This window comes from Haliotis rubra, unplaced genomic scaffold (genome assembly GCF_003918875.1).
Source record: "Haliotis rubra isolate DU_JTF1 unplaced genomic scaffold, ASM391887v1 Scf1368, whole genome shotgun sequence".
In the NCBI taxonomy this organism is placed as follows: domain Eukaryota; kingdom Metazoa; phylum Mollusca; class Gastropoda; order Lepetellida; family Haliotidae; genus Haliotis; species Haliotis rubra.
Genome location: NW_025765301.1, coordinates 171,134 through 182,458, shown reverse-complemented (window position 1 = coordinate 182,458; position 11,325 = coordinate 171,134). Strand labels below are relative to the sequence as shown.

Here is an 11,325-nt window from a genome sequence, read left to right as displayed (position 1 = left end):
ACATATAAACATATTTAGTCATGTGACACATAGATAGATGTTTAGCTATGTGATACACAGATACATGTTTAGTTATGTGACACATATATACATGTTTAGTCATGTGACACATATATACATGTTTAGTCATGTGACACATAAATAGATGTTTAGTCATGTGATACACAGATAGATATTTAGTTATGTGATACATAGATGCATGTTTAGTCATGTGATACACAGATAGATGTTTAGTTATGTGATACATAGATGCATGCTTAGTCATGTGACACACAGAGAGATGTTTAGTTATGTGACACACATATACATGTTTAGTCATGTGACACATACATACATGTTTAAATATGTGACACATAGATAGATGTTTAGTCATGTGATACACAGATAGATGTTGAGTCATGTGATACACAGATAGATGTTTAGTCATGTGATACATAGATACACGTGTCATGTGATATAATATCCCGTTTTGAGATATGAGAAGAAAATGCGATTTCATTCACATAACAGTTTGATTCGTTTATTAAGACAGTTGTAAAATTGACCAAACAGCCCCCGATATCATTCCTAGCTTCCATTTGGTGGATGCTGCAGGTAGAATTCAGAAATGTTTTTATTTTTGTTTCTCCTTGTCGGAGAGAAAGCCCTGGGGACACTTCTCTAGCAGGGTCTCGAAGAACTCTGCCATGTCGGAAGTTGACTCTGTGTATGTCTCGGAGCTGCTCCGGATTCGTGTATATCTGGCTTGCGATATATGGTACTTCCTCTTCCCGAAATAAGTACGTTGCTTGTAGTTGTGGAATATGCATGGAAGTCCAATCACGAATGTTTCATTGTATTTTGACACAAGTGAAATATTCGTACTTGTGTTTTTTCTTGTTCTTTTTCAGATTGAAATATCACCTTTATGTTGGTTGTTATGTGGCAGTGTCATTCAATGGAAATTGTGTTGCTTCTGGATAAGCTAAATTAATCTGATGCATTAGAGCCCCTGGAAGTTTTTATTACATTATGTACAGGGGCACGTGCTTGGCATCTTTCACATTACATCAAAATCAGCAATTGAGTGAAGATCACTTTTCACCCTGGAAACCCAGCCTAAGCCTATTTTGGAAGCATGGGCACTGCTGCTGAAGAGTGAGTGAGTGTAGTTTAGTTTTACGCCGCTTTTAGCAATATTCCGGTTATATCACGTCGGGGGACACGAGAAATGGGCTTCACACATTGTACCCATGTGAGGAGTCGAACCCAGGTCTTCAGCGTGACGAGCGAACACTTTAACCACTAGGCTACCCCACCGCCCCTACTGCTGATGGTAGGTGCATATTATCGTTAAGGTTGCTGTGTGTTTATTCCCAAGTTCATCTAAAAGTTAACCGGGAATCTGTCCTTAAAATATATATGTGAAAAATTAACAAATAAGGAAATGTGTGTAACTAAAAATTGTATTCTAAAATTAATTAATTGAAACCTCAATACAAATTGAATACAAAGGTATCACTCTGACAGTACATAATCAGAGGCAGTATGATACAAGAGCAGTGAGTATTGCAATAAAGACAGTGATGGAAGTATCTACCTCTCAGTAACAGTAACCCAACTTACAACTTGGTGAAGGCAGGGTATGATCATCACACACATGTTGGTCATCTGGTGACTTGATATGTTATGTGAGATGAGTGGCAATAGCTATGCCCCCTTATATACCCAATAACATTTGCTGAAACAATCTAAAATAGTCTGTGTATCTGTGCCTAGTACATTCCACCCCTCTGTCTAAATATATACTGAACCGCAAAAGAAACGCAAGTTACTATTTCAAAACATACGTTCCAAATGCATTCCTTTTAGGACAACAAAGTATACCATTATAGAACCAAGCATTCAAAGATGGTTTTGCCGTTGTTGCCGCTGATTCTTGACCATATCGCCCAAACGCAATCATTTTCATGTTTTTCGTGTTTTTTGCATGAAGCTTTTGTGTTTCACACAAAAATGCGTGCATTTCACTCCAGTTTGAAGCTTTATAAGGCAGGTCATTCAAAAAACACCATAGAATACAAAACTGACTGTGACAACGCGGAGAAAACATGCCACGTCTAACTGAACAGCAACGATGAATCGCCGTTGGAATGTTGCAGACCGAATCCACACCAACTAAAATGGCCAGGCACTTCAGATGTCACGTGACAACAATCACAAGACTATCCGCAAGGTATCGTCAAACCGGTAATGTTCCAGACCGACCACGTTCAGGACGTCCCAGGGTAACAACGCCAGCGCAAGATCGTCACATCCGGGTTACTCATCTGTGAAACCGACAGCAACGAGCAACACAGACAGCTGCAACCATTCAAGGGCCACAACGTCACATCTATGCAGACACTGTTCGTCGTCGTCTGAGGGCAGCAGGGATCAGATGTCGCCGTCCTTACATCGGACCGATTCTGTCGCAACGTCACCGCCAAAATCGTTTACAGTGGGCGCGACAACACCACCGTTGGCGACGTCAACAATGGCAACAAGTGTTGTTTTCTGATGAGTCCAGATTCAACTTGTCCCACGCCGAGGGCCGATTACGTGTATGGAGACGACGTAATGAACGTTACGCCAACTGTTGTGTTGTGGAAGCTGACCGCTTGGGGAGGTGGAAGACTCATGCTATGGGATGGCTTCAGCTACCGCCACAGAACACGTTTACACGTGTTTCGTCAACGTGTGACTGCTGTAGTCTACAGAGACCAGGTCTATCAACACCACGTTGTACCACTCTTCCAGGCCCAACCTCACCTCCAGGCGTTCCAGCAGGACAATGCTCGTCCTCACACTGCACGGGTCTCTATGGACTTCCTGAGAGGGAACAACATTGCTGTACTGCCCTGGCCCTCTCTGTCCCCGGATATGGCACCAATCGAGCATGTGTGGGATGACATTGGTAGACGGATACAGACAGCTGCTCAACCTCAAAACCTCCAAAAGAGATTTGGAAGCCAGATTGGTCAGGGAATGGAATCAAATTCCCCAATCCTTCTTTCAGACACTTGTTGACTCGATGAGACGTCGTTGTGCTGCCTGCATTGCAGCCAATGGTGGTCACACGCGCTACTGATTGACACACTGTTTCATGACATTTTTGGTGTGTGAGGGTGGAGGGATAACATATGCTTTTACAGTAAACTTGAGTGTTGTTTTCACCAGAGATCACGACTCATCTCTTCAACAATCACTTGTCTGTTGTTTTTTCGTAGTGTTAAGATTGTTTGTTCCACAGATTCAGAAATATTGAAATTTCTAAATCAACTTGCTTTTCTTTTGCGGTTCAGTATATTACAAGACCGAATATAGCCTTCCATTCCCTCTCACTGACTCTACAGATACAATGTATAACAGGTGAAACTCTTTTGCACAACATACCCGTGAAGATCCGGGTTAGAATTGATCTTCAGTAACCCATGCCTGTCGTGCTTCAGGGTCTGTACGACAGACTAGCTTACAAGTGTTAACAAATAAGATGTACTACTTAATGAACATATTATTTATGGTACCAAGCGCTTATTGAAAGCGGTTAGAATCAGCTATGAATTTATAGACATAAGCAACATTCCACCAATTTCAAATTTAATAGCAATATCCTATTCAAATTTGCTTGGTTCCTATTCATAACATTTCAATACACATTCCAGTCAGCATGAGTAATCTCTTTATATAAAGATGTCATGGAATAGGTTCAAAGGACAGCTCCTGGAATTTATGGAATGTGCTCCTGAAAACTCCTTTGGTATGTAGGAGTACTCCTTGAAAAATGCTATTGTTCTCCGGCAGGAATCACGGCACAATGTTTCCCCCCCCCCAAGCAAAATATTTAACACTTACCTTGTCGAGTAAACCCAATAGTATCCTGTCACATTAAACTGTTTCCTCGAGGTCTACACGACGTAGAGTTATCATGTCACGTTATCAGGAAAGTGTTGGTTCGCGGTCATAGTGACCAAGAAGATAACTGGGGGTTCAAACCTGGTATATACAATAGCGGAGAGAGATAAGGGCCTGATAATGATGCTTTACAGAGTCTTTTGTTGGCCTTGATCTACTGTATATACTACTCCAAATGTCATCAAAAAATAGATAAGTCAGTCTGACATCCAGTTGAGGGCATTACTACAGTGCTAGTGACTGCATCGGAATATGTAACATTCAGAGAAGTTGAGGACTGATTTGTGAATAGCTTTTTTGCTTCAAGATATGAAATGTTCTTTTCACATTTTATTTTCAAGATTTATGATCTATTTCATTTAGACGCCTCTTCTTTTCAATTCGAGTTGAACCAGCTTGTATTTGAGACATGGTGAAAGGAAAAAGATTCAGCACCCCTGCTCCCCACCCACCATGGGTGTCAACAAGGACGATGTCAATATGCACCGGATATCCAAGATGCTTACACCAGGGATACAAGGGTGGTATACTCCAGAGAATAAGACTTGAATAGCTGCATTTATCTACCAATTTAATGCCAGACTGGTTCGGCCCTTGACGAAACATTGGAGACATACATCATTCAGAGGTCAACATCACCAGATTGGACCATGAGCCACCGCCTTCTGGCATAGGACTCTAGGCAAGTTAATATAATCAATAAGTTTTGGACAATAGTTCAAAATACCCATGACCCAATGATAATTTGAATGTGCAAATATAATCACCATGCATAGGGCTTGGCGTGACCAGCCGATTGATAGAACCGGGCCAGTTCTACCACCCGTCTAGGTGAAGTAAGGGCCGAAGTGATGTGTTGGGCAAAAGGAACACGGTTCCAGGCTCCCAGTGCCCTCAACCACCAGACTCCCGTCCTCCACCGACACAGGGGCGCAACCCACGACAAACGGGTTGGTGGACCAAATATACCCCGGGTCCACAACGGGGGGTTGAAGAGCAGTTAGCGTTACCCAGCACCCACCACTAGGAGGTGGCTCTTCACGGGTGCCTTACATACACTGTAGGTTTTATAGATAAGGTAGGTCTGTACATACACTGTAGATTTTATAGATAAAGTAGGTTTGTACATACACTGTAGGATGTATAGATAATGTAGGTTTGTGCATACACTGTAGGTTTTATAGATAATGTAGGTTTGTATATACACTGTAGGTTTTATAGATAATGTAGGTCTGTACATACACTGTAGGTTTTATAGATAAAGTAGGTCTGTACAAACACTGTAGGTTTTATAGATAATGTAGGTTTGTACATACACTGTCGGTTTTATAGATAATGTAGGTCTGTACATACACTGCAGGTTTTATAGATAAGGTAGATCTGTACATACACTGTAGGTTTTATAGATAATGTAGATCTGTACATACACTGTAGGTTTTATAGATAAGGTAGAGCTGTACATACACTGTAGGTTTTATAGATAAGGTAGGTCTGTACATACACTGTAGGTTTTACAGATAATGTAGGTCTCTACACTATAGATAAGGCAGGGCTATACTTACTGGGTAGGTTTTGTAGATATGGTTCGTTTGTAGTGGAGTATCTAAACCGATAATTTGTGCTTTTAATGATTAAACTGTGGACACTTATTGACTGATGCTTAGTGAACATTTTTAGAAATGGAGGCACTCAAAAAAAAATCATTTTGCGCATGCGCAGGATGCTTTGTTTGTTGTTGGAATATGGAAGCGGTATGTAAATAATCGACTCTAGACCAGACAATCAAGTGATCGACAGCATGAGCATTGATCTACGCAGCGGGGATACGATGACATATGTCAACCAAGTCTGCGAGCCTCACCACCCGATCCTGTTGTCTAACCCGAATCTTCATGGGTCTAAAATTTCACATCAGCCTCCCACACAGCCTCCCACACAAACGAGCCGAAGGAAGGAAACGGGCTGTATCACAAGAACACCAAGACATGTGCACATGACACCAGTGCTCAGAGACCTCCACTGGTTGCCAGTACAAGCTAGAATAGAGTTCAAGCTTCTCTGTATCATCTATCGATGCCTCCATAACACCAGCCCTGACTCTCTATCTGAATTCTTGACTCCACACACTCCAGCACGGAAACTCCGATCAAGTGACCAAAATCTCCTCCAAGTTCCTAAATATCGACTGAAGACATTTGGCTCCAGATCCTTCTCCAGCACTGCCCCTATCCTCTGGAACTCACTTCCATCAGAGTTGAAACTGTGTCCAACCTTTGAGAAATTCAAATCAAGACTAAAGACCCATATGTTCTCCAAGTATCATAGTGACATTTAAATCCAGTCAACACTCCCTGACTTTTATCTTTATACAATACCCTTGTAGCGCCTTGAGCAGGCATATCTGTCCTGGATTGCACGCATTATAAATGCACATTTATTATTATTTATTTATTATTTATTCGCTGTAAGAGGGTGTGGAGTACTTGAAGCAAGTCACCGAGGACGACCATCCGACAACCGCGACATCCTCTACGACAGCCATGGATTCCTGAAGACCATTTCAAACTGGCTTGCAGAAGGTAAATACTACTTTGCCATTTCTCGTTACAGTTATAGCTTTGTAAAGTCCATCAACGTGTTACAGGGGAATTTTATCCAAATAATAACTACCCACATATTCTGGTTAAATGTCTAGAGAGTCCAATGCATTAAAGCGTGGATTGTTTGCTCTTGCCCATGTTGTTACCCCTTTCGGCAGCCACTAGAGACCACCTCCTGACAAGACGTTGATGCGTAGTGAAGTGTCGTCCATTAGGGAACACATTTACCACTTTACTGCTATATCCAGAGTTAGGGCGGCGGAAGAAGTGACCTACCTCATATGTAATTTTGGTTTTTAAAGCATATGCACCAACATGTGTTTTCGTTCTCATCTTAAAAAAGTGGATAATTGCATGTTTAATGCTCATGGATATATTTCATTATTGCCCTGAGCATGAAGTCTAAATTCAGTATGGTAACTTATCATTTGTAGTATAACTGCCACGGGTCTGTAAGCAAAGAAGACCATTGTCACCACGAGTTTTCAATTTCTAATAAAATATTTTATGAACATAAACTCAGTGTATTGTCATCAACCATACTAGAAACCAAAAAATCTTAATTGTTCTGAAAAGGTATTTTCCGAAGGAAACATATAGAAAGTATCTAATCTGACATTTCTAAAATCGAATCAGGCACAACTGTTTTAAAAAAAAAATGTTTTAAAGTGCGGATTAATGATGTTTGATCGAATAAAATAACGATGACATAATGACTGCTCCATTGCGAGAGACACATCGGGATTATCTGCCACATTGGTATGTTTTACTCAGCTTTCAGCAATATTCCAACAGTATCACTGTGGGGAACACCTGAAATGGGCTTCACACATTGTACCCATGTGGGTATTGAACCTGGGTCTTTGACGACGACTCAACGCTTTAATCAATAAGTCTATCCCACCGCTCCTCAATCAGTGTAGTGAGAAGAGAGCCGTGCAGCTTTTACTGCTAATACTTCGGTTACATAACATTGGAACGTTAACCATAAAATATGGTCAACTATGGGTGAGTGAGTTAATAGTTAGCGTCACATAGGCCATATTTCAAAAGTACTTGAGTAGCACAGATTTTGACTTAAAACTAGCTTGTTACAATAAAAAGATGTCACTATAAAGAACAATACATTATATACATATTCGGTACATCACCAGTAACTCACTGCAGATCATACCAGAGACCATTCCGACTTCCAGCATTGATGCTACCTGCATGGTGAGTGAGTTAAGATTTATCGTCACATCGGCAATATTTCAGCCATATCGTGACGAGAAAATTGTATAATTATAGTAAAGAACAATAAAGTTAGAAATTAAAAAACCTGTTGACGAAGAACAGTAAAACTACTAGTGTATCACATATATCCCTTTAAAACTAGCAATTAAATCTAAAATATTGGAACTATACATGACATTACAATATAAAAACAGGCTATAGATTGCCAACAACTGAAGGTAGATCACCAAACTAGGGATCATGGGGATTTACAGTACATTTGCTTCCTGCATGGACCCTGGTTGGATTTACATCACCCCTTCAGCCGCTGGCGATTGAAGTCAAATTTAGCCAAAATTAAAATGACAAGAATACTACATTTAAAACAGCTGGTAATATTTAAATTTCCTTTGAATGTTTCGTGACTTACGTACCCTCTCAGGAGGACAATAATTTACGCTACTTCAACCCCCGTTTGAGGGTACAGCCACTAACAATCTGAGTTACTAATTCAAACTTCCAATCATAAAATATTTATCTATTTACAAATCAGTTAACAAATCTATATCTTTTAAAAATGCAATAATTAAATGAGAACTTATATTACTAAAAAGACCCGCTACCTGCAACGGCCCGGGCTGGATTTATAGTATGCATTCCGGTGTTTGCGAGTTTTGCACAAATTAGCCATGCATTAAAAGAACGTATAAAAGAATATGTTACGATTAAAATCACGGTGAATAAAAACAAACTCTGGGGGGACAATTATTTAGAGGTTAACAAGTGGTTCTATAGTGTGGATGAAAATGCGGGCTTGCGGGCTTGTTTTGGAGATTTTGCGTGCGCTATCCAACAATATTAGGTAATGTAATTATATATAGCTACGAGTTTCAAAACGATGTACTTATATGTAACTTTTCAGTGAGTGAGTATAGTTTACGCCGCACTCAGCCATATTCCAGCTAAATGGCGGTCTGTAAATAATCGAGTCAGGACCAGTACCTTTTTAGGTCAAGGTTTAGTTATGAAACATAGATACATGTTTAGTCATGTGACACATAGATACATGTTTAGTCATGTGACACAATGATACATGTTTAGTCATGTGACACATAGATACATGTTCAGTCATGTGTCATATGATACATTGATACAATACTCCGTCCTAAGATACGAGGAAGAAAATGGGAATTCATTCACGTAACACTTTGACTCGTTTATTAAGAAAGTTGTAGAATTGACCGAACAGTCCCCAGTACCAAACCTAGCTTCCCTTTGGTGGAATATCCAGGTAGAATTAAGAAATGATTTCAATTCTAATGTGTAAGAAATTCTAGTCGGCATTTTTAACTAAACGTACCAACATATTTTCCGATTTCGTTGTTGAATCAGTTTCAGAATAACCTTGGGTAAATTCACATTTTTGAAGCAGTCCTGTGAAAAGTAACAACAGCTCCATCTTCACAAATGCTTCACCTATACATTTTCTCTTTCCTGCCGAAAAAGACATCAACTTGCTGCGAGAAACTTGGTCCACCTTACCATTGCTGTCAAGAAACCTCTCCGGCAGGAACTCTTCTGGCCTGTGCCAATCTGTTTGGTCAAAATGCATGGCATGAATATTGAAGAGAACGACTGTTCCTTTCGTGATATCAAAGCCATGGAGAGATGTATTGCAAAGAGTCGAATGTGGTAGGATCACGCCATCTGATGGCCTGAATCGGAGAGTCTCCAAGAGAACGGCATCAGAAAAGGGCAAACGGGGGCGGTCCTGCCAACCTGGACGTTGGTCACTGCTTACAACTGAATGTATCTCCTTTCTAACTCTCTGTTGGATATCTGGGTACACTGCCATCAGACATAATGCTTCTACAAGGACATTAAGAGGAGCAAATGTAGCACCGCCAAATATCGCATTTATTGACAGAAAAACCCCTTTTGATACAGTTTCTGGAACATTTTCTGAAATGTCCTCACAGGTTTTACCGAGCTGATATGCAAAGCATTCACAATGTCCCGACGTGTTAATCAATTGGTTCATTTTTCTGACATGGTATTCACTAATGCGTTTGAAGCAAGCACGCAAGTTCCTTTCATATGTTGGGAGAAAGTATGAAATCCATGGCAAGAAGTTGATAAAGTGAAACAAGTTTTTTCCAGTGGGAAATATTGGACTATTTTCATATAACTCGATGCTATACAGAAAGTCGCGATTGGTATGAATGTTTGTCGATCTTCCATAGCAGACTTGGTAGATGATACTAAACACTGATCTTCTTAGATCTTTGAAGAGATGGAAAGAAGTAGCTGGACTAACCATTGATTCAAAGTGTTCCACTTCACTGCTGATTATTTGTTCGATGGTGCTTCTGGAAGATTGGATATACCTGTTCCAAACTGGTAATAATGTTTTGTGTTGCAACTTCCAGAACTCATCAAATGGATGGAATGAGTAAGTTGCATTCTTCGGCAAGATACTTAGAAGTTTTAAGCGTGGCTTGTCTGCAAAATCATCTCCCTTCCCTACGAGAGCTTCTTTGGCTAGTTGTCTGGAGTTGATCACAATGACTTCACTCATCCCAAGCGACAGACGGAATACAGGACCATACTTATTGCCCAGTCGTGTCAGTGTTAAATGAGCCTTCTCTCCCAGGAAGGGGTAATATCCCACTAGAGGAAGACACCAGGGGCCAGGCAGCACGTTTATTCCAGAACCCATGCAGAACTTCCTGTAGATGTAGATGAAAAGGCAGGTGAAAAATAACGTAGGGAAGTTGAAGACCGTTGCAAGACAGTTTTCCAACTTGTGAACCTCTTCAGACATTCTACTGCTTCAGGCCAGGCCGACAACTGAAAAACACTTGATGCTTTTGCTGCTGGTGGACACAAACTGAAGTCGCTGGTGCAAGGAAATCCCTACGTTCAATAAACATTCAATTTTGATGTTCGGTATTTGTTAAATGCATCAGATGGTTTAATATAAGATAGCTCAGTGTCACATCTGGTATATTCTCTGGTGCCAATGTTATGGCAGATGATGAATACACAGACCCTATCTACGTGATAAGTAACGGACGAATGCAGATTGCAATCAACATACTGCTTCAAAATCATGGTGATTCAGCTGTGGATCAGGTCCACTGTCCACGGCTGTAATAATCTCAGAGCTGTTTATTCTTCATGTTTATATAACGATTTTATAACTGGAGGCTTTGCTTATGTAGGCGAGATATTAAACAGAATATTTTCGCTGCAACCATGCACACGGCAAGATGAAAGAAGTACTTTGTTTGTGTTGTAGAGTATGCATGGAAGTCCAATCACGAATGTTTCATTGTATTCCGACGCGTTTGGAATATTCGTACGTGTGTTTTTGCTTGGTCTATTCAGATTATACTTCAATAACAAAGTGTTCTCCCACATATACCATTTCGCCATCACCAAGGTTTGTAGAAGAGCACGGTAAACAGACATACAGATTTTAGGAGTATGATCCTGGTGACGTTAACACTAAAGGTATATTGATAATCTTACACCGCATGAATACTTTTTGGGGTCATGTTTTAGTTATGAAACA

The 11,325-nt window shown here is 40.4% G+C and overlaps 1 protein-coding gene across 1 annotated transcript; it reads right to left on the bottom strand.

The window, feature by feature from the left end:
- Positions 1-8,949: 8,949 nt before the first annotated feature.
- On the bottom strand, positions 8,950-10,572 carry LOC124268175 (cytochrome P450 1A1-like). The gene has a single exon (XM_046703198.1). The coding sequence runs from the start codon at positions 10,570-10,572 to the stop codon at positions 9,082-9,084; it is 1,491 nt and encodes a 496-aa protein (XP_046559154.1). The 3' UTR covers positions 8,950-9,081.
- Between the last annotated feature and the right edge of the window lie 753 nt (positions 10,573-11,325).